This window comes from Monopterus albus, unplaced genomic scaffold (assembly GCF_001952655.1).
Source record: "Monopterus albus unplaced genomic scaffold, M_albus_1.0 scaffold215.1, whole genome shotgun sequence".
In the NCBI taxonomy this organism is placed as follows: Eukaryota; Metazoa; Chordata; class Actinopteri; order Synbranchiformes; family Synbranchidae; genus Monopterus; species Monopterus albus.
Genome location: NW_018128095.1, coordinates 110,073 through 133,672, shown reverse-complemented (window position 1 = coordinate 133,672; position 23,600 = coordinate 110,073). Strand labels below are relative to the sequence as shown.

At 42.0% G+C, this 23,600-nt stretch overlaps 1 protein-coding gene across 10 annotated transcripts in view; it reads left to right on the top strand.

Annotated features, from left to right (window-relative positions):
- Positions 1 to 17,874, top strand: part of lrrfip1b (leucine rich repeat (in FLII) interacting protein 1b) — a 19,904-nt gene extending 2,030 nt beyond the window's left edge. The window contains exons 2-19 of one of the 10 annotated variants that reach the window (XM_020619120.1): positions 254 to 340; positions 2,525 to 2,542; positions 2,769 to 2,816; positions 3,439 to 3,483; positions 4,050 to 4,100; positions 4,810 to 4,887; positions 5,538 to 5,573; positions 5,715 to 5,840; positions 5,986 to 6,156; positions 6,534 to 6,626; positions 9,869 to 9,961; positions 10,446 to 10,538; positions 11,043 to 11,187; positions 14,898 to 14,947; positions 15,033 to 15,150; positions 16,181 to 16,260; positions 16,438 to 16,542; positions 17,065 to 17,874. In XM_020619120.1, the coding sequence (XP_020474776.1) occupies positions 254 to 340; positions 2,525 to 2,542; positions 2,769 to 2,816; positions 3,439 to 3,483; positions 4,050 to 4,100; positions 4,810 to 4,887; positions 5,538 to 5,573; positions 5,715 to 5,840; positions 5,986 to 6,156; positions 6,534 to 6,626; positions 9,869 to 9,961; positions 10,446 to 10,538; positions 11,043 to 11,187; positions 14,898 to 14,947; positions 15,033 to 15,150; positions 16,181 to 16,260; positions 16,438 to 16,542; positions 17,065 to 17,175 (1,548 nt within the window). In that variant the 3' untranslated portion in view covers positions 17,176 to 17,874. Of the gene's footprint in view, positions 1 to 253; positions 341 to 2,524; positions 2,543 to 2,768; positions 2,817 to 3,363; positions 4,101 to 4,809; positions 4,888 to 5,537; positions 5,574 to 5,714; positions 5,841 to 5,985; positions 6,157 to 6,533; positions 6,627 to 9,868; positions 9,962 to 10,445; positions 10,539 to 11,042; positions 11,188 to 11,859; positions 13,237 to 14,897; positions 14,948 to 15,032; positions 15,151 to 16,180; positions 16,261 to 16,437; positions 16,543 to 17,064 lie in introns of those variants that run through there. The other 9 variants (XM_020619121.1, XM_020619122.1, XM_020619124.1 and 6 more) reach the window with 9 other exon arrangements.
- Positions 17,875 to 23,600: the final 5,726 nt, after the last annotated feature.

The following is a 23,600-nucleotide window of genomic DNA, read 5'->3' as shown; positions in this document are numbered from 1 at the left end:
TTAGACAGAAATATCTCATTGAACTTTTAAACATGGTTTGACTGTTCAGTGACAGTTTTATCTGTCTGATGTTTTATCATTAAAAGTACTGTCAGCTGTAAAGTTGATCACAGCAGCATGAGTTTAAGAGAAATAATGTAGCAGATCTGTAACAAACAAATGACTAGAAGTGGAAAACGAGTTGTATGGATAAGGCGGCAGTCGAGCTGATGTTTGATTAGGGATCAGTAACATGGTGATCTGTGTGCACTAGGCGGAGGCAAGGCTGGCAGCGAAGCGAGCCGCAAGAGCTGAGGCCCGAGAGATCAGGATGAAGGAGCTGGAGCGACAGCAGAAGGAGGTGAGCCGGGCTGTGGTCCTATCGTCATAGCAACAAGTCCAGCCCAGCAGTAGTTCCCAAATAAACCAGTTCTACCCACAGGTTCTGGCTCCATTTTAGCCATTATTGCGCTGCTGCCGCGGTGTTTGAACTCAGGGGTTTTTAGTGGATGCTTGAGAATTTCACTCAGTGTTCAAACAACAGCAGTGGAAAAATAACAAATATCTTATTACAGACGCAAAAATAAAATAAGAGAAGAAGATGAATTGATAATGGTTGTTACTTGTAGCTCTACTGGGAACCACAAAGTCTCCTACAGGTGATTTGTTGCTTTAGATGTTGGTTTTCAAATGGGAACATGCAGGTTGTTTGGAAACCATTCTGGTCTGTTGGTGTAAATATTCTGTTACTTCACATGAAATGAAAAGTTTGTCCAGGTGGGTTTACCTATTGAGGGGTCAAAGGTCAGATTGTGTCACTATTTGCTCTTCAGTGTCAGTCAGCTGCTACACAACAGCTCAGGATTTACTCATGTTTGGTTCCTACTGTCCACATCTGGTGAGTAACTTCATTTCAACATGCGGAGCGCACATTTCTTCAAATGAACTTTGACAGAGCTGCTGTAGAACAGCCAGATTAGATGTAAACACCCAGAGGGTTAAAATGTGCAGAAGTTTTACTTTAGAACAAAATACATTGTACGTGACAAATTAGTTATCTAAAGAAACTTTTGTTCTTCCTGTATAATGTCATTGAATCATTTTGTACCATCAGACTTCCTGCTTATAGGAAGATTAATTTACAAACAACTTAAACAAAAGCATTGCTTTATTATTTGAGAGAGGGTCATAGTGCAGTATCCAACCAACACTATACAAACATGACAACATAACGGTAAAATAAAATGAAAAAGCAGAAGACTGTAAAACATTGAAAGAACAAAGCCAAACCTTCACGTATCTGGGTGGAATTTACTCAAATATGAAGCTAATTTTATTATTTTTCAGTTCTGAAAATACCAAAGTGTCGATTTGTTAGATGTTTCAAGTGAAGGTGTAAAGATCATGTGAGCCTAGAGTTTAAATGGGGTGGGGTGTTCTTTTAAGTCTCCAGCTGCTCGGTCTTGTTTGATTATCTGCTCAAAGGAATTGATTAGTTTGGTGGTAACAGACAAAACCATGTTATTTCGTCAGTTTGTAGTGATTGCCTGTTTGACTTTCCTAAAGTCCCAGTACTGTAAATAACTCCAAGATCTTCACTGGACAAGGTGGTTTGGCAGTATTTAATAAAGATGTAATAATTATAAAAACAGTTCAGTGCAGGTAAAGGTTTGAGACAAACAGCTGAGTGTCAATACAGGTGAGCAGAGGTGGTGAGCCTGACACATCTTGATCATTAACAGACACCCGCATTAAGTATCCAACAGTCCTAATGTTCCTGTAAAAAGTGATTAAACCTTTCATTGTCTCACCTGTGCAGGGTCATGTCAGGTGACCGTCTTCTCGCCAGGTGTTTAAAAATCACTATGAAACTTGTGAATCATTCATTTCATTTAAAGGTGGCATTTTATTGGACTGCATTATATTCAGAGGTGCTCCTAATATTCTGACCATCTTATGTATGTAGCTGGGGAGGACAAAAATATAGATACCTCATGAATATAATTTAGTCCAGTGTTGCATTGAAGTGCATACAGTTGTTCAGTTGTACCTAACAAAGTGACCAGTGAGTGTAGATGTAGCATAGAGTACAATTAGAAAACAAAAATTCAGACATGTTTGGCGCTGAAAACTTTGAATGATCCTGATATTTTTTATTTATTTATTTTTTTTGAATAACTAGATTCTCAGACTCCATGTCGTCTGACTGGGAGCAGGGACACTCACATCACCTCTTGTTGTATTAAACAACACGTTCATTAGAAGAGCTCTTAAACCCAATTTATTGTAAACAGGGTCTTAAGCTGAGTTCACTTCTCTGAGAAAACATCCAGTTTACTTTCTCAGCTCTTGTTTTTGGTATTAAAGTCTGACTAACTCAGATCTGTCTCTGACCGTGGTGTGTAGTAAAAGTTAAGGTGGGTTCACCTGGCTTCATGAAACCGTCTTCTGCTTGTTGAATGACTGTGTGATTGAACCCAAATGCGCTATGACCTTTAACCTCTTCCCCTGTGTCTCTCCTCTTGTTTCCTCCCACCTCCTGTAGCTGTTTCATAGCCACAAGGTACGACTGACTCCTCCATTCCACCTTAGATACACAGGGTTTGTTTGACTCCTCTGAGAGCAGCAGCCAGGTGGGGTTGAATGTTCAGACAGCTCTGTTGAAGCTCCACCAACTTGGCATAGTCCGAGGAGTAAAACAAACACACCTGAAGAAGGTTTCATGTTTTTGTCTGCGAGTGTTTGTTGTCTTCTAACTTCTTCATCTCCTCCTCGTCGTCGTCCTACAGAAGTATTATGGTCTGGACAATAAGTGGGGTCACATTGAACAGTGGATGGTAGGTCTCTGTACCACCTCCTCCTCTTCCTCCTACAGAAGTGACAGACTCATGGAAACCTTGTCTCTCCTGAAAGCTATTATTTTGAAGGAGCACTGAACGAACTAAGACCTTCATTACATGACTATCGGGAAGTATTTATGCAGGTGACATTAGAAACAGTTAGCGGTCCAGGGTGGAACCCGGTTTTAACCACGTAAAACACATGGAGTGACAAGGCTCCCGTGTGTCCATGTTGTAGATGTGCATGTGAGCAGATGTTTGTCTGCAGCTTGTTGTTTGTTCTGCATGAGCTCAGACAGATGACACAGGATTAATCGCATTTAATCCACATCTGAAACATTATCAGACTTTATCATTATAGTCTCTTTACTTTGTTTACTGGATCATACTGTTTACTTCACCATATTGTTTTATCACATTTACAACACGCTGATGTTAACATGCTTGCTGCATGAGCATGTTTAGTGTGTGAGGCGTTTACCCCCCTCAGCATGTCTGACAGGAGTTTCACAATGTTGTTTTGTCCCTGCACTCTGTCTGCTAGGAGCTTCCTCTGTGATGACTCTCCTTCTGCAGTTTCAGCTCTGTAACCTCTCTGTCCTTCTTCGTGGCCTTTCAGGAGGACAGTGAACGGTATTCTTGCCACTCACGGAGACACGCTTCGGTCTGTATCTCTTCTTTCACTCTATCTTTATTTCCTTAAGTTCCTACTTCATTTTCTGCTCCATACTACCTTAAAGCTACTCCAGTGACAATTATTTCACCGTCAGTGTCTGCAGAAGATAACACTGAGCTTGTCTTCCTCTCTGAGCTGCAGGTCATGTGTCATCAGGTGCCTCTAAAATATGAACACAGTTGAATATGAAATTGAGAAGCCCTAACGGATGCAGCAGGTGATTGTATGTGTTTATTTTGCACAAATCCCTTCCACAGAATCAAAGCAACAATCAGTTTGGCGTCCCAAACAGCTCCACATGTTGTTCGGTGTAGTGTAAACAGAGCAGAGGTCGGTGCTCTGTCTTACTTCAGATGCTATAATCTTAGCATTTGGAGCTGCTCACCTGCAGAGAGGTTCAGGTCACCAGAGACAAAAAAACTGCATCTGTTTTCTGGTTTGACTGTTTCACCTGACACTGAAGCGATGAGAAGCTTTAAAAGCATCCTAGTCCAAGGTCAGCACCCCGGTCAGAGGAGCGGATCTGGTCACATTCTCTGTATTTGTGTCTGCAGGTCTCAGATGATGAGGAGAGGATGTCTGTGGGGAGTCGAGGCAGCCTCAGGGTGAGTCCCACTCATTTTACTTTTTTTCCCATCCACAAAAACTAAGCCATAATGTGAAAGATGAACAGACATGAGGTAATGACGTCTTATTCAGTGACCCACAGCATGTGTGGACTCACAGCTCCTGATCAGTGAAACCAAATCTCTCCTGTTCAGATGTTGCTGTAGCTGCTTGACCTGTTGCACTGCCATTAATCAGAAGCGTCTTGCATTCAGTAACATTCTCTGTCAGCTGATGTTGGCGATTATTGGAAGAAACAGGTTTCTGAACTATGTAAATACACCTACAGTCCACTGAGAATTAGATAAAACGCAGGCACAGCTGAGACAGGAGGAGCATCCATCAATAGCTGACGTTTATGAACAGGCACGATCACTGAACAGGAAGTGCTGTGGACGTAATGTTAGTGTTACTGTCAGCCAGATATCGGTGTGCACTGAAAGCAGCACAACAGTTTACAGCTGCAAGGGTCACACAGGTCAAAGAGATGATCGGATTTGCACATGATCAGTACCAGCTTGAGATCACGTTTCTGCTCCTGTTGTCAGACAAGGCATCAAAATAATCTTTCCAGTCTCATCTGTTTCTTGTCTTATTCTTTAAATTTCTGCTTTAAAGCAGAAGCCTCCTTCTCTGTCAATTAATAAACTGCTCTGTCTTCTTTCCTTCCATTCTTCCTTCTTTTACTCCTCCTCCTCTTCCTGGCAGCCTTCAGACTACAGTGGGTTTCTGGGTTCCAGCTCTCGAGCCTCCTCCAGGGCCAGTTCAGCTCGTGCGAGCCCAGTGGTGAGCTCTTGTCTCCTGTGGTGATTTTCCAACAGCACAGGTCAGCCCTGCTGAGCTGCTCCCGAGTCAGCGCGGTTGTATTTCCACGGCACTTTAAAATGCATTGTTTACTTTTCACATCTTGATCACATGGGGGGGCGACGCCAGCCGCTGAGAGACAACACAATTTATAGTGTCAGTGTGGTTACTAGCTTGCAACATGGAGCCCTTAGTACTAGGCATTACTTGAACCCCTTGTTAGTAACCAAGTGTGAGACTTTTCAGCCCATCACGTTTTCGATGAACTGGCTCTTCTGAAGGTAGAGCTTGACCCTGAGCAGCAGCGAGGCCGGTTGAGCCCGAGTCGGCATGATTACACCCTGCTGCTGCAGTAGTAATAGGTGGAAACAAAGGGTAACCTGTGCCCACCTGGCTCAGATCAATTAAAGCAGGCTGATCAGTGCTCATGGAGAAGTACCAGAGTTGTCAGTGTGACCATTGGCCCCTCTCCTCTTAGGTTCTCACTCACTCTTTAACTCTGGCTCCACCTGGTGGTTGTCTACCTGTGTCTTAAAACAGTTTTTATTTGAAACATTTTAATACACAGAATAGTCCGTCTCCATGGTAACACAGCATTGATCAATCACTGAAGTGTGTGTTTGTGTGTTCAGGTGGAGGAGAGACCTGACAGAGATTTCCTGGATAAAGTAAGTCAACTTTTTTCTCACTTTACTGTTTCTGTTGGTTATGAACAAATAAATATCAAATCTTCAGCCTGACAGATTTATTAAAGTTTGGAGAAATATAAGTAAGATTAATGTGATGAAGATATTGCTCCTCTTCCTCAGGGTTCCAGGACTGCATCGACTCTGTCGGCTGCCACACTCGCTTCTCTGGGCGGCGCTTCGTCTCGCAGAGGAAGCGGCGACACTTCGTTCTCCGTGGAAACCGAGGCATCAATCAGAGAAATCAAGGTACACGCAATAATAAACCATCTGTCATCCACACCGCCATCCTGTGGAAGGTTGGGGGGCTCAATCCAAGCTGACAGTAACAATGTATTGTTTATTTTCTCAAGATGAAAGAAATCTCCACCAATAATAATATTTCTGTGTTCAGGACTCTCTGGCGGAGGCAGAGGAGAAGTACCGTAAAGCAATGGTTTCTAATGCTCAGCTTCACAATGAGAAGTTGACCCTGATTTATCAGTTGGAAACTCTGAGGGAGGAGCTGAGCGACATGGAGGAGCTGCTCTGGGAGGCACGACGGCACTGTGACGACAGGACCAGGGTTAGAGGTCACACCAGGGTCACAGACAAATACATGGTTCCTTTTTCTACCCTTTGAAAAACAATCATGGCCTTCTTTAAAGCGTAACTCGGTTTTCCAGAAGGAAAAAAAAAACTTTGAAAAAAGTCAATCTTTTAAGGTGAAACTGAGGAGTGACATTGGTGTTGTATGCTTGAAATATTAGTTTTTCTTGTACAGAAAGTGTAAAGCAAAACAAAGTTCATGTAATTTTGCAGCTTTTATAAACCTTGAATGGAGTTCTAAATGATTGTCTTTGAACACTTGTGCAGTACTTGCATAAAAATCAGCTTTGACAGAGATAGTTGAAGTTGAAAATGAAAGTGTCATTGTTAACCCTCCTGTGTGTGTGTTTCCAGGAGTTTGAGCGTGAGTGTCAGGCTCACAGTGTCCTTCAGTTCCAGTTTAAAGAGATGACTGAAACTCTGAGGCAGGCTGAAGAGTTGCTGACGGTCAGTGCCTCCACTTACACACGAACATCAGTTACCAAAATTACACATCAAATACACAACAAGCACAGCAGCAGACAAATTTAATCCTCAATAATTTTGGTTAATGAAAAGACATGAATACATATACAGTGGTGTGAAAAAGTGTTTGCCCCCTTACTGATTTCTTATCTTTTTGCATGTTTGTCACACTGTAATGTTTCAGATCATCAAACAAATGTATATATTAGTCAAAGATAACACAAGTAAACACATCATGCAGTTTTTAAATGAAGGTTTTTATTATTAAGGGAAAACAAAATCCAAAACTATATAGCCCTGTGTGAACAAGTGTTTGCCCCCTAAACCTAATAACTGGTTGGGCCACCCTTAGCAGCAACAACTGCAATCAAGCATTTTCGATAACTTGCCATGAGTCTTTTACAGCGCTGTGGAGGAATTTTGGCCCACTCATCTTGGCAGAATTGTTGTAAGTCAGCCGGAGTGGCCGGCCGACCAAAATTACCCCAAGAGCGCAGCGACAACTCATCCAAGAGGTCACAAAAGACCCCACAACAACATCCAAAGAACTGCAGGCCTCACTTGCCTCAGTTAAGGTGAGTGTTCATGACTCCACCATAAGAAAGAGACTGGGCAAAAATGGTTTGCATGGCAGAGTTCCAAGACGAAAACCACTGCTGAGCAAAAAGAACATAAAGGCTCGTCTCAGTTTTGCCAGAAAACATCTTGATGATCCCCAAGACTTTTGGGATAATACTCTGTGGACAGACGAGACAAAAGTTGAACTTTTTGGAAGGTGTGTGTCCCATTATGTGTGGTGTAAAAGTAACACCGCATTTCAGAAAAAGAACATCATACCAACAGTAAAATATGGTGGTGGTAGTGTGATGGTCTGGGGCTGTTTTGCTGCTTCAGGCCCTGGAAGACTTGCTGTGATAAATGGAACCCTGAATTCTGCTGTGTACCAAAATATCCTGAAGGAGAATGTCCGGCCATTCGTTTGTGACCTCAAGCTGAAGCGAACTTGGGTTCTGCAGCAGGACAATGATGCAAAGCACACCAGCAAGTCCACTTCTGAATGGCTGAAGAAAAACAAAATGAAGACTGGAGTGGCCTAGTCAACGTCATGACCTGAATCCAATTGAGATGCTGTGGCATGACCTTAAAAAGGCAGTTCATGCCCGAAAACGCTCCAATGTGGCTGACTTACAACCATTCTGCCAAGATGAGTGGGCCAAAATTCCTCCACAGCGCTGTAAAAGACTCATGGCAAGTTATCGAAAATGCTTGATTGCAGTTGTTGCTGCTAAGGGTGGCCCAACCAGTTATTAGGTTTAGGGGGCAAACACTTTTTCACACAGGGCTATATAGTTTTGGATTTTGTTTTCCCTTAATAATAAAAACCTTCATTTAAAAACTGCATGATGTGTTTACTTGTGTTATCTTTGACTAATATATAAATTTGTTTGACGATCTGAAACATTACAGTGTGACAAACATGCAAAAAGATAAGAAATCAGTAAGGGGGCAAACACTTTTTCACACCACTGTAAGACAATGTCATTAGGTAAAATTTCTGAAGAAAAAAAGTTAATTTGCAGCCAGTTATTGTCTTGATTAGTGAATAAGGGTTAGTTTATAAAACATTAGAAGATGGGTAAAAATGCACATTATTATTTTCCACAGCCAGAGATGACAGTCTAAAACCCAAAGATGTTTAACTGTCAAATGTGACAAATAGGGTTGCAACGGTACAAGATTTTCACAGTATATCCTCAGAAAATGTCATGGTTTCACGGTTTTAGGGTATACAGTATCACACAGTTATTATTACTGTCAGCTACAACGATGCTCAGAAGAATGAGAAAAGGGTTGTTCTTTTTTGTTTTTTTATTTTATTTTATTTTATTATTGCAGGTGACTGAGCTGGACTGCAGCACTAGACTGACCCTAAAGAATAAACAGTAATAAAAATAACTTTAAAAAAGCATATAGCTATAACACATTGTATAACTAAGGTATGTTAGTTTGGATGTTGGCATTAGTAATAGAGGAAGTAATCGCATCCTTTACCTAAGTAAAAGTACTAATATCACACTGTAAAAGTAGCTTACTGTTACAAAAAAGTCCTGCACTGATAAAAGTAAGCATTAACACAAAAATGTACTTAAAGTGTTAGAAGTGTTTGTAGGCTGCTCAATACAGAAGGACGTTACACTACACAGTATATTATAGTATTAGATTTCTGGCCTGTCACTCAGGCACTGACATACAAGCAGGATGCAACTGTTGCAGCTGGTTGAACTGCAGCTCTGCTGAACTAGTTTGGATCCAAGTGCAGCTATTGATTTTCATTAGGGATCAACCTGCTGATTATTTTCTCTACTAATCTGACTGATTTATAACATAGTGACATGGCACCACACTGCTCTAAACAATTATCAGAGTAGTTGTTGATTTATTGTAGGTGGGTGAGAGCACTGCCAGACCTGTCTGTGCCTTCACACAACACACACACATTTGTGTATGTGTGTGTGTGTGTGTGTGTGTGTGTGTGTTTCTGGGGTCAGATCAGTGCGATTCAGAGATTAAGCAAGGGACAGACAATGTGGAAAACTATTTCGATAGCGCATTTTACACACACTGACCTGTATGGAGAGATGGTGTTCTCGAAGGTGTTTGTTTTTGAGACATCCAAACTAATCCTGTGCTTTTTTTTTTTAATTTCTCTTTTGGTGGATGGTAGTTTGGTGATTTCAGCCTCCTCCTCTCTGCCATTTGTCCACTGTGCATCTGTGGAGTCTGATAGGCAGGCAGGGAAGAAAGGTGCACATGCATTGTGTTTTTCTCCTTCAATCCCGATAACAGGCAAAGGTGCATGGTATGATAACCATCAATTTTCATACCATGGTGCACTGTGAAACCGGTGTACCGCAGCAACCATAGTGATTAAAAAAAAGCATCAGGTCCTCACATCTGAGAAACTAGAACTAGCAAAGGTTTGGCATTATAGCTTCAAATATTACTAAAGCGACTCAATGACTATCAGTCAGTTGTTCAGTTAATTCTCTGTCAATTGACTAATCATTGCAACTGAGTAATAAAAGGTATTTGTAGTGTATTTTCTCAGGACTGCAGACAAATCTCAAGAAACCTGGCCATGTCACACAGCTCATACCAACTCTTCCTGCTGCTGTCTTCCTTCCTTTCTTCCTTCCTTCCTGCCTTACATCTCCGGTGAACAGGAGGTGTCTGACCTGCGGTTGAAGAGCAGTAGTTTCTGTCAGGAGATTTCTGATCTGCAGGAAACTCTGCAGTGGAAGGAGAAGAAGATTATGGTACAGTGCTGCAGTTTCACATTCAGTTTCCAGAGGCAGAAATCATCTATTAAACCATCGTAAATCTGTAACATGATTTCTTGTCCTTTTTTTGTGTCCTGGCTAAAACAACACTTGTAGACAAATACCTTAAGACAAAAACAGTAAAAATTGGTCAAAATCTGAATTAAATCCACAGTGCAGTCAAAACAGCATTTCCGGTAGAAATCTGAGAAAAGATTTTGTCCCAAATGCCGCCTTAACACGACCTGTGAGCGTCAGTAAACCACTTGATACTGTATGACAAACACACTGAAAATAAAATGAACAGAAAAGTGCAGTTCTGCCTCTCTGAAATGTTTGCAAAGCTGAAACAAGCCATTTTCCATCTTAACTTGCAATGTTTCCATATTTCTGCTTAACTTCTGTTACCTTCCGTAACATGTTTCCATTCTTCCTTCCTTCCTTCCTTCTCTCCTCATTTTCCCTCTGCTGCCTCGGTCAGTCGTTGGAGAGGCAGAGGGAAATCTCTGACATTGTTCGGATCGAACGAGACCGTCTTAGAGGCGAGGTGATCCGACTCCAAGATTTACTCAAGGTAGTGAGAGGAGGAACACCTGAGGTCACTGCCTACACTTGTGTGATGTCACCAAACATCATCATTCCACTGTTACCTGATTTATGAACGCTATCAAAAGATAAACGCCATCTTTACCCACAGCGCTGACAACTGCAGCTTCACTCTGTACAAACCTCACCAGTATCGACCGCAACTTACTTATGGAAAATTACACTGTACTTTTTTAACACTTAAATTACATCTATGTAGTTTTACAGCTAAAACTAGAGCCACACCGTAATCTTGTAAAATTACATCTTTATTTTTCACTCCTTAATATTCATCATATGTGAAATTACATTTTAGTTGTAGTAAAATTTTAATTACAACTTTATAAATCTGCTGTTTATTTTTGTAAGATAGAAACTGGGATGCAGAAGAAAATACTTTCCAGTGAGATGGAAGTTAAAAAAATAAGATTCTCCTCAGGGCAATCTGAGACTATTGATTTGATAAATGACTTGATTATTTTCTCCTGAACAGAAACACGGAGTCGTCGTCTCACCTGAAGTCAAAACCAATGGCGACACAGGACAGGGGGAGGGCGAGGTCCAGGATGAGGACACTGTAGACTGTGCCTCCCATTTGTCTCAGGAGTCGTCTCATGGCAGCAGAGAGAGCGTGCTCGGTGAGAATAACTTCAACCTATGAACAGCAAGCTGTCACCATTAACGGCTTGTAAATCCAGCCTGCTGTTAGGAAATAACTTGTTTGCTAACACTGAAGCAGCAAGAAAATAGAGGTGTTAGAAATGAAATTGAAAGTCAAAATGATGATACCAAGACAAAGTTATATGAGAGAAAGTCAGACTTTGGCTAAAGGCCTGTTTCTTACTCAGTGTAAGTTATGTGGATGCACAAGTGTTTTAGTGGACAAACGAAAACAGCTGCAGAAGAGGAGTGCATTACTGTGCTACTCCTGAAGCTCGGCTTCAACAAAAGAATGAAAAGAGACCTTTAGTCTGTCTCATCATTTTGACTTCACTAATTCATTCCATGCATTTCACAAAAGTAAAGTTTGCCAATATCTGCCATGTTGGAATAAAGTACATCATGTGCATGTTTCAGTGTGTCTGTAACAAACGCATGCTGCTGTGTAATTTTTTTTTACTTTAACCAATGTTCTGTTCAGGATGGATGCTCTCAGATTCGGCATCTGTTTTCTAACACATCGTCCTGCAGAGGATTAAAAGAAAAACTCTCCTTTAATTCTTCTGTGATCCAGATCTTGATTCATCTCTCGTCCAGTCGGTTTGGGTTAATTCCCGGTTTCTTTGTCCGTTTTCTGTCTCTCTAACCAGTCACTTCGGCTTCGCCCTCCAATGTTGTCTTCATGATCTTTCAGGGAAGGTTCAGGAGCAGCAGCCAACAGGGGGCAGCAAACTTCCACTGGACGCCCGCTGTCAGATTTACAGCAGTTCCTGGTCTCCGACTGTCACCTCCACAAGTGAACAAAGCAAAGCTGATGCTTTGAAACCGGTAAAGGTGGCAAATAAACAAGCCAGTGATGCACAAGATGGAGCAGAAGAACATCCAGACAGAAATGAGGGCACAAGAACCAAGGGAAATGAGAAAGAGCCAATGAAGACATTGCAATTCACAAATCTTCTGTTTGGAAACAAAGGAATTAAAACACAACCAGTGCAAAATGAGCCAGGAACTGTTGCTTGGATACATGACCCGAAAACAATCAACCTAGTGACAGAAGATAATGACCAGGTATTTACAGGGCAAACTAAAGACCTCAAATTAAGAGTTTTTCCACCTCAACCCTCAAAGGACCTCGTCTTTGATAACAAAGCAACAGTGTTGAGTATCTGGGCTGCTGACAGTCAAACCTCTCCATCTGAAGAGAAGCAAAAACGAGATGTCAAAGGTGCTGTGATAAATGAGGCTTCATCTTCTGGCTTGGTGTCAGCTGTAGATCAGAGTTTCCAGAATAAGGAGAAAGATGGAACCATGAACAGGGCTGGAAGATGTTCTGAAAGTGTGTCAAACATTTCAGCCTTGTGTGCAACAGAAAAAATGTACAAGATGAGTTCTTTCAGGATACATGAAGAGGGACCGGTTAAAGAGGCTATTCATCCAAAATGTAACAAGCAGACAAAAAGGGTTTGTGCAGAAAACGCAATACAAAGAATGCTGAGAGGGTTTGTTGAAAATCAGGGTTTTGTGGATGAAATCTGGAGAATTATTCTAGAAATTGCAGGATCTCTCAATCGGTGGATTCCAGAATTACAAGGTACGCTAAGGAACATTTGCGGAAATATGTCTGTTCGGGTTGGTAGAGCTGACAAAGAATCATCATGTCAAATGAAACTTCCTGCAGAACCTGAGCCGCCTTTAAAGGGGTCACCAGAAGGAGATAAAGTGAGGACGTAAACTCAGCTGGACATTCAGCAGCACAGGAGGACGGTTTGGTCTTGGGGCTGTTGGAAACACCATTTCTGGTGGAACGTCCTCAGTCCTCTGTCTTCGGTGACTCCACTGATTCAAGAAGAAAAGTCTGAAACCATTAAGGATTTCAGAGAAAGTGGCGAACTAGCAGCTTCAGTAATGGCTTTGAATTCCGTTCAGAACAAAAGTCTGGTGTAAATTCTGCAATAAAGTGAGGATAAGGATAATCACCTTTTATTGGCCAAGTATGTTACACACAAGGAATTTGTTTCCGGTACAGAACTGAGGGAGCCATCTGCAGCGCCATCTCAACAGATGGCTCTAGCCATCGGGGGCAACAGGAGGGTTCAGTGTCTTGCCCAAGGACACTTCGACATGTGGACTGCAGGCACCGATTCGAACCTCAACCTTCCGGTTGGGAGACGACTGCTCTACCCACCGCACCACTGTCACCTCCCCCAAGGTGAGAGTTACCCCAAGGTGACGAGCTGCTAGGAGGATTTAGTTCTTGTCAACACCTGCATTTCTGAACTTTTAAAGCTCACCTATGTGGTGTCTGGATTGGATTGGGTTTTGGCACATGCATCAGCTAATCCAAAGAAACTCAGAGGAATCAGCACTGTTGAGGATCAGACAGCTGAAGCCGTTGCTGAAACTAACAAATGGAGAGAGGCTGTTCTTAGAGGTTAAAGCCACCTTCTTCCTGTTGAGGAGACACAACTCCAAAGGTGTCAGACGTTGCCGACAAACCTTTCATGTTGGTCAAAAGCCAGCGGTCAGAAGGTTTTTAGAAATAACTGCAGATGAAAACGAAGTGATGGCTTTTCCAGAGTCATTGTTAACAAGGCAACAGGAAGGAAGAATTGCTGAGGATCAGTGAATTTGTGAGTCAACGGGACAAAAGGCCAAGTCTGAGAAGGTGCAGGTCAAAGATATGGACAGCTGTGAGGAGGCTGAGGAAGTGACAGTATAGCAACCAGCAACACGACAGTGCCAAGCAGTGATGGAGGCTGTTGAAGATGCAGAAGCTGTTCCAGTGGTGGGGAGCGAGAAATATCTGAGGGGATTTGGTTTGGACGATGAACACAAAACTGATGGCAACACTTCACGGAAATGAAGCAAAATCAGATACTTTCATTAAATTTCAACTAGATGCTGGTGCTTTAATAAACTTAAATGATATAATGATATAACATTTAACCAATAAAAGGTCTGTACTGAGTGAACAAAAACTGTTAGTTTGCTCATTTAGCTGTGAATCCTTTGTTTACATCATATGTTTGAGTTGACACCTTTCAGATTTTATTCTCAGCGATTCACTTTACAAGGGTAAGCAACTATGTTTTCCTCACTCCTAAATATTTTATGTTTTAGTGTAATTTTATTTTTGTGATTTGTTTATAACTTGTGTATTTGTTGATCTGTGTTGCTGTAAGTTATTGCCATTTTGGGAAACAACTAGAAGGTCATATTGGTGCTTGAGTGTTGCAGCCACAGACTAAAAGGTAGAAATATTGGTTCCAGTGGATTCTCTCTTGGTCTAATATCTGTGTGGATGACATGAATTCAGCTGAAGCTGCATTCAGTGATTCTGGCCTGTCGGGTGCAGAAAGACTCCAAAGTGTGTTTCTTTTATAAAGTTACACCTGACCAGAGTATGTGTTGCCATGGAGATGTGCAGAAGTCTAAAACTCACTGTGTATTAGAACGGTCTCCTTCCGGTCTACTGCCAAATCCTTCAGAGGAAAATCATTTTGTTCTAACTCGCATCCACAATAAAGTTAATTAATTAGTAGGATGGTTTTGTGGAAAATGTGAACTAGCACACACTAAAGGCAACAGCTCTGTGTGTAAGTCCCTCATTGTTAGGAACAGACCTAAATACTGTGAACATCTGAGGTCTGTTACAGCTCATTTAAAGTTGTTTTCTGCTGTGTTTCAGAGCTGCGTCTGAAGAAGCTGTTTGAGGAAAGAGGGAGTTTACAGGATCAGGTGCGACAAGGACACTTGCTGAAGTTTGCTTCTGTTTACATGTATGATACCGCAAGTCATGAAACTAGTCAGTGTTTGTGTGCAGGTGAGAGCGCTGAAGTCTGAGCTGGATCAGAGACAGAAGAACGGGACAGAACAAGTCCAGATCCCAGAGGAGGGCAGTCTAGAGAGCGGGGTGGACTCTCACCTTCTGGACCTGCAGAGTGTGTACTCTTCTTTTTTTGTGACTTTTATCAGCCCCTTCGTTTCCTTTTCTGCTTTGTCTCCAGCTTTGACATCTTCTCCAGTTGCCATTTTGTCTTAACTCCATGTGTTTCTTCTTTGGTGGTCTCTTCTTCTTCTACTCAATTTCATTGTTTTCATTGTCCACAGATTTTTCACCTTTTCCTTGTCTTGTCCTCTTTTATTTTTTGCTGAAACTTTTATTTGTTCACATTTTAAATATATTTTTTTCAAACTGTTTTTGTCACCTTAGTTTTCTTTGAAATATGTCTTCTACAAACCTTTTGTTCTTTATATTAAAGGATAAGGCCAGTCATTTTCTATACTAACAGTATTTTCAGCACTCCATGTACACAGGCTAACACCAACAATGAATCACCTCTACTCACAGTTGATGTCAGTCAGTCCTGGATCAGATTATTTGTCTGCGCCACAGACTTGTTCAAAACAGCAGTGGAAGTATTGCTGAGGTGTGATACTTTTAAAGAAGTTACCCCAAATGGTCATAACTTTTTCCAGTGTCTGAAGTAAGATTCAGCTGCATGAGATCTCTGGATATTCTTAACAAATATCAGTCTTGTGTTTTGTGATGAGGAAACCATGTCACCCAGTGCAACAGTGTGATTCCCTGATTGTTCCCTGAAATCATTGTTGAACCACAGTAGAGCTCTGTGGCACAGACGAATAAGATAATCCAGAACTGACAGACATTAACGGTGAGTACAGGCTAAGCATTGTTAGTTTTAGTCTCTGTGTGGGGACTGTTGAAAATACTGTTAGTACAGAAAATGACCGGCCTTATGCTTGAAACTTTCCCTTCATCCTGTATTCATCACGTGAGCATTTTAACTAAGTGAAAACTGATTTACTGGTGATGATGTTTATATCTACATATTTTCTAATGTGAGTAAGAAGCTCCTTTTTGGCCAGATGTTCCTCTCAGACAGTGCACAGGGCCTAAACAATCTCACTTGCTCTCACTTGTTTGTGTTATTGTGGTCTTTACTTCAGGAGATGCCAACAGACAAATCAGTGACCTCAAGTTCAAACTGGTGAAATCTGAACAGGAAGTGGCCACTCTGGAACAAAACGTACGTAACAAAGATGCTGTTTGTTAATAGTGGCTGAAATAACAGCATCATTTGTTTTAATGACACAAAGTTGAACAAAGCGGTCATTGATGGTTGTGTGGCTGCTTGGGCCACAAAGTCAAAGACAGGTGACAGTAAAACGAGCAAGAGCCGTTCACTTTGTTCTTACCGTTTCAGATCATCCGTCTTGAGGGTCAGGTGACTCGCTACAAGTCGGTGTCGGAAAACTACGAAAAGATTGAAGACGAGCTGAAGGTGGAGAAGAGGAAACTGCAGAGAGAGGTCATTTTTATTTTACACTCCTTAATCCCTAAGACTCCAGCCTCCTATAATTATTTGTATTTATCGTGGTCTCTGTTTTTATTTGTTATAGTCTCTATTAAAACCTGTATAATATTAGAATTTTTGTATTTTTCAGTTTCAATAATTTGACATTTTAATGTATTTTTTAAACAAACATTTGTTTAAAGTTCTAACTTTCTATTAACATTAAATAATGTTGTTTTAAATGTTTTACTCTTTTTTTGTTTGTTTTTTGTAATATGAAAAATTCAGATTTCCAGGAAACCTCAGGAAACTAAAATGCTTAAACACCTTCAAACAGACAAAGGGAGTCAGAACCTGCTTAATTTTTCATTCTTAATTTTGGTCAAATGGGATCATAGACGTTTTCTGAACCACTTTGTTCGTGTCCTGGATGTTTTTTTTCTTGAACATAATCAGATATGTTATGTTTTACTTTGTTATATCTCTTGGGTCTTTGTGGTCACGAACAGACATGTTAATGTTCTGATGTTCGTGCAGCTCCGCTCAGCACTGGACCAGATAGAGGAGCTGGAGAGCAGTAACAGCCACCTGTCCAAGCGTCTGGAGAAGATGAAGGCCAACAGAAACGCTCTGCTGGCCCAGCAGTGACTCCGTCCTGGGAGTTGCCCAGGAACGGTTTGTGCCATGTTTTCATCAGAGAGTGATGATCAGCTGCACCGACCAGAGCATTTGTGGTGCGCTTGTTTTCACTCTGCATCCAGCAGCAGACGAGTGGAGTCACCTGAGGCAGGAGTTTCTAAAAAGGATTAAACTTGTGCCTCGTGATCTGTAAACAAACCCAGAATGTGAAAAGTCAATCTCATGTTGAACATGCAAGGAAGATGCATCCATCAATCAATCATCGGTGTGGGGGTCATACAGTGACATCTGTAGCATAGCTCCATGATCACATCCATAGGTACATGGGTGGAGTTTACCTCACTGTCAGAGCTGCGGTAAACATAAGTCTAACAAAGTTTTTGTCTGCGCTCAGATTTTGTGAATGTTGGAGGGAACGTTCAGGTCAGTAATGAGACATCAGGTTTGTGCTCAGCACATATCTCGCTGGTAACATAATAGTAAAAGAATAACTTGTGGATCTTTCACAAGACACTATCTTGTTTTCATAACCTTTAATTCACATAAAATAAGACTTGTTTTACAAACATGATTTGTTCAAAAAATTCCACAAGATCCTGTTTGTAAAAGTTAGTGTTGAAAAATAGCACGATTAGTCTCCGTGTCCAGAGATCGGGTCGTCGGGGCCCCTGCCTTCGACTGCTGCCCAATCCACTGTGCACCGGCCCCTTACGGATCCTCCTGCAGGTGGTGAGCCCACAGGAGGACGTCCCCACGTTATTGTTGTTGTATGTTAATATTTGTCTCAAATTGCATAATAGGCCTACAATTTATTTTAACTACACAATGTTGTTTAGTGAGTCTAAATCACAGACATAAAGCTGCTTTAGCTGTATATTAGTATTTTGTCAGCATTATAGCTGAACAAGCCTTATTAAAGTTAGACCTAACAGTAGAGTACTTGCAGTAATCTGTGTATTTACCTTCAGTATTATTAGACCAATGCCAAAGGACAAATTCTCTAATAAGATTTGCCAGTTACAGCCTGGCGGGTTTACATAAGTGTATGTGTATCAAAATAAAGAAATGCATAGATAAAATAGCACTACTATAGCTTTGGTGTGAAGGGTGCCATTTTTTTCTTTTTTAGCTTGAACACCTCTTCCCCCAGAAGATAAGCAGAGGAAAATGGATGGAATAGCACGATTATAATGGACATCAACAAGATCTGTATCATGTTGACAGTCTGTCAGAATTTCCAGAACATTTTCTAATCATGATCTCATCAGAGTGTGATCATATACATGACACAAATCCATAATGTATACATTTTACAGTGAAACATCTGATTTCCCATCAAAACACAACGGGGGCACCCCACCATAGTTCAGTGGTTATGGCACAGCACATCATGTACTTGGCAGCACACTGCCTGTACAACGTTCCTGGATTGTGCCCGACCGCTAACATTTGTCACAGGGCTCCCCCACTCTCTCTCTTGTTTCCTGTCCAAAAATATAAGAAATATAAGAAAAAAAAAACAGCAACAAACTGTATCCAGACACACACCCACGGTATCAGAGCATTAGAAGTGATAAACTCCACCCGCCTGGCTAGAAAGGGTTGTTAAAACAAACGCCCCACCTGCCTCATCAACATCAGCTCATCCATCCCTGAGAGGTGTGGCACCTCCTCTTTTCTGTCCCTCGGAGTGCTGTTTTCCCCAAAGACTGACTCCAAGAGGGAGGCCGGACCAGACCGGGATCACACTGGTTCAGACCGGATCAGACCAGCTGAGTTTTATTTTCTTTCATTAGTTTGGTTGTGGTTTTTGACAGTTCTTTGCTCAGTTAATTCTGTTTTCATGTGGAAGTGCACTCGTCAGTTCCTCCACATTCACTCATGTTTTTCTTAGTTGCGTGTCTGGATGGCTGTGGGTTGGCAGATTGGACATGTAAATGTACATCACATATCAGTAAAGTGGATTTCTCTGCTTCGCCCAGTGACGCAGCATGTGACCAGTGTCACAGTAAGTAATGAACGTGTTCAGGCATCAAGGCAGCTTCATACAAACACAATCAACAAACCAGTGAATAGAGAGACTGCGCCCAGGATGTTGTATAATGTTTGGGTAACAGGAGAGGGTGTGGCCACGTGTGTTTCTGTGTATATACAACTGGCAGAGAGGCACGCGAGTCAGGAATGTTCCGGGTCATGTCATGTCTTCATATTTGTTGTCAGGACTTCTCTGGATGCTCGGGATGTAAACTCACCAGCTGGTAGATGTCTGGAGTCAATCATCGCTGAATGAAAGCGCGAAGAGTTTGGTTCCAAAACATCCTATTGATCCTGTACAGCACTTAACGGTTATTGTGAGTCCTAAAGGCCTCAGTCTGCATCATGTAACGTCACACAGTGTGGACTTATGAAGCCTTAGCGCAGCTGGTTGTCATATTATATACACAGAGGTCAACATAAGGCTGCCGGGCTATGACTCAGGCAGCGACTGCAATGACTGCACTTTCCCCTGACAGCCACCAGTGAGCCGAAACAGCCACTGTGGGGGTTGGAACACATTTGTTGCTGTAACATGGAAATTGGTGAAGTGAAACCCCAGTTAAATTAACTGCATCCATGTTTCCATCACTTGCGTCTTATCCCTGTGTCTTAGTCCCACCCATCTGAGATACAAGAACAAACGGAGGAGAGAGGGATGAGCAAACACAACTTAACTGACATGAGACAATCTTTGATCTTTTGTGTGAAGCATTCACATAACTCCGGCAGCAGCTGGCTCACTCTGCAGAGCAGAAAGAGCTTTAGGGTGTCTTTTATCATGGCGGACCGGAACGACTTCCAGGTCGAGTTAGGACCGAGGAACAATAAAATAAGGGCATTGAAATTTACCTTCTGACGCCTTATGGTGCAAGTCTCTGAGCAGCACACTGCTGTTTGTCGTCATGTTGTCTTGGATGAAGATATGATTCAGATTTCTGTCACCTCAATGTGCTGATGTCAGCTTTTCGCTGGTGATGGCAATCGGGATGACGGTGCCGTTGACCGCTGCAGATGTGGCGGTGTGTCCAGATGGTGAAAATCACCTCAGGTATCTGCATCAGACCGACCGTCATCCTACACTGTGGAGGTGTCAGGACACCGCTGGCTTTGAACAGGGGTGTATCCTCGGTGGACTTGCAGCAGCTTGGTGAACAAACATGAGCGTTGCTGTTTGGACCTTCAGTCGCTGCCGCTGTGTGTCATTTGTTAAAGAAACGATCTCTTCATGCTGGGATGTAGCGACAGACTGATAACATTTTGGAATCAAACTCTTCACATAGGAAAAAACTAAAGGAAGTATCATGTGACTAAGGTATAATGCAATAATATATTAATGTTGAATGTAGGTCATCACTCTGCTGAGCAGCACTGCAAACTGTGTTAACTGATTAGGAGGTGGGATATCGCTGTATTCTTGGGGTTTATTGATCGATGTGACATTTTGAAGCACTACATTAAAACTCATGCAACAACTCAGATTTTGTTTGTAGTGAATGAACTCGGGAAAGTGACACAATCAGTCCCAGATTAAACATGAATAAAAACACCAAACAAAATAACAGTAGGACACTTTATCGACTGGTCGATGTTTGACTCTCAACAGGAATCCTATGTTTGGTGCACATACTGTTCAAATGTCGTGTGACTTTCTGAAAAGTGCACGTAATCACAGCTGAATGATGTCTTGGCAAAGAGAAACTGATTGACTGGTTACTGTTGTATATTGGTGACACTCTGTAAGTGCCAGAGCGTGATGGGTTACTGTTGTATATTGGTGACACTCTAAGTGCCAGAGCGTGATGGGAGCCATGATGTGTGCCAACCCCAGGCTCGTCAAAAAGGAGTCAGATCTGATCAGAATCAATCGCTGATCTTTGCACAAAGCAGCCGGTTTGATCATGACTCACTCAGGCTTGAGAGGGACCTATCCTAGCAGTGTCACAGTGAAGAACAGCATGAGAACCAGCTGAACACTTTGGTCTGGGACATTTAATGTCTATAATGAGGTTCCTATAGTATATATCATTTAAACAATCAAGTAGACTGAGGACGTCCTCCTTCCACAGTGCAGTGGCACATCTCAAATAAATCTAAAATAAATTATCCACTTTGCATTTATTCTACTGACTCTTTTTGCAGACTGTAAACCATCTAGTCCTTTCTACCAGTTTAAGAACCTCTAAGGTTCCAGTAGAATGCAGTGGAAAAAAGTGCCTAGTACTTTGTTGCTGAAAGGGGTTTTCCTCTTCAAATCCTTTTTCACTAAGTACTTCTTGCACCTCTTCTCACTTCTTTCATCTGGTTTCTGATTATTAAAATGTCACATTCATTGAACTATGTGACGCTCAAGAAAATATGTTGACAGACAAACATGTTATCTGAAAACAAGCCCCTTTACCAGATAACTTGTAATCAGTTTTTGGCAACCGGAACACTGTGTTTTACTGGTTACTTTACTGGTCCTTTATGAGTGCTTAAACTGGTACAAAGGAGATGGTTTACAGTCTGCAACACAAAAACACACAATCAATAGAATGATTGTAAAGTGGATAATTTTCTTTATTTCGCATGTATAGCCCACACCATTAGTCTAGGTGAGGCTCTGGTGCAGGGGTGGAGTAGGTCAACCCCTGATCACAGGGTTAACGGGTCGATTCTTGTTCTTTTTTACTGGTTACTTTACTGGTCCTTTATGAGTGCTTAAACTGGTACAAAGGAGATGGTTTACAGTCTGCAACACAAAAATGCACAATCAATAGAATGATTGTAAAGTGGATAATTTTCTTTATTTCGCATGTATAGCCCACACCATTAGTCTAGGTGAGGCTCTGGTGCAGGGGTGGAGTAGGTCAACCCCTGATCACAGGGTTAACGGGTCGATTGTCGTTCTTCCCAGTCCATATGTCGAAGTGTCCTTGGGTAAGGCACTGAACCCAAGTTACTCCTGGTGGCAAGGCCAGCACCCTGCATGGCTGCTCTGCTGCCATCGGTGTGTGTGTGTATGGGTGAATGTAACGTGCTTTGTCCAGATATGGTGGAAAAGCACTAGGTAAGTACAGTCCATTTAGTTTCCAGACATATAGGTTCTAGCACAAATATGAAATACAAAGAGCCTGTAGATAACTTCTTATGAATAAATCTACTTTAAACATGGTCAGATGTCTTGCTCCTGATACTGGTGGGGTGACATCTAAGCTTGCAGTCCTGCAGCAGAAACCTGTCGGCCTCTGTCACAGGTAAATGTGGCAACCACCTGAGGCCAAGGCAGCCTGTCAGTACTGAAGTGTCCCTGACTGCACTCTGCTGCTTCTTTTGGCTGTAACTTATTCCCTTGATTTTGTTTTCCCCACAATGACGCACCTCCATCTTTGTATTTCATCAGGGTTTTTAGTCACAGCAGCAGCAACTGAATACAAACTGGGCACTGTGCGCGCTCCCGCACACGGCACGAGCCCAGGTCCTCACATGTACAGTAACACTGTCCTGATTCATCAAACTAAGTTTGGAGGGCTGGTTTGCAGCCAGAACTCCTCCCCATCATTCTCTTCACATTAGAAACTTCTTCACAGCCTCACGTTGAGTCCGCTTGTGTTTCCGCTAGTTGCTGGTCAGGTTGTGCGTTTCTGTGCTGTGTACGCGCGTTAAAGGTGAACACTAATCTGTTGTTGCACAGTGAATGTGACCCAGTTTGTCTGCAGCTGCTTCTATTTTAAACCTGCAGCCTGTGGCGGCACACGGGCCGACTCGGGATCGGTGTGTCACTGCTCTGTCACGCCAGTGCAACTTTTACATCTGGTTCATTTTCATTGCATGTCTGGCTGTACACAGCGCGTTAAGACTTGGCTTTTCCAACCTGTGGGACAGGTCTTTTAACCTGTGGCTGGCTTTATAGTGAACAAAAGACGAGACACTACACATCAAACTAACAAAGGCCGATATATAACGTGAAGGACTTTGATTCTTACCATGCTAACTCTGAGAGACGAGACAGTCCAAGTAACTTCAAAACAGCTGATTTATTCAAAGGATCACAGGTAAAATTAACATTACACGCTCAGGTATCTTGCACCTCCAAACTGCTCCCAGGCAGATGTAAGATGAAAGACCCTGAACCCACCAGGCCTATACATTATATCCCCTTGGTTGGGCTAGCCCCATACTACACAACATGTCGTGACTTAAACATAAGAACATATTATGGCTAAGGCTACAGTTATACACGTCATAATAATAATATTATACATCCTGTCTGCTGACAGTCATCAACTCTTCTCTCTAGTTATCCTTGACCAGATGTACCCTGTAGAAACTCATAAGCATGCCTAAGCATTTAACAGTCTAACTAGACATCCTATCTCCACTAAACATTTCTAATACATAAAGTATCTATCCAATTT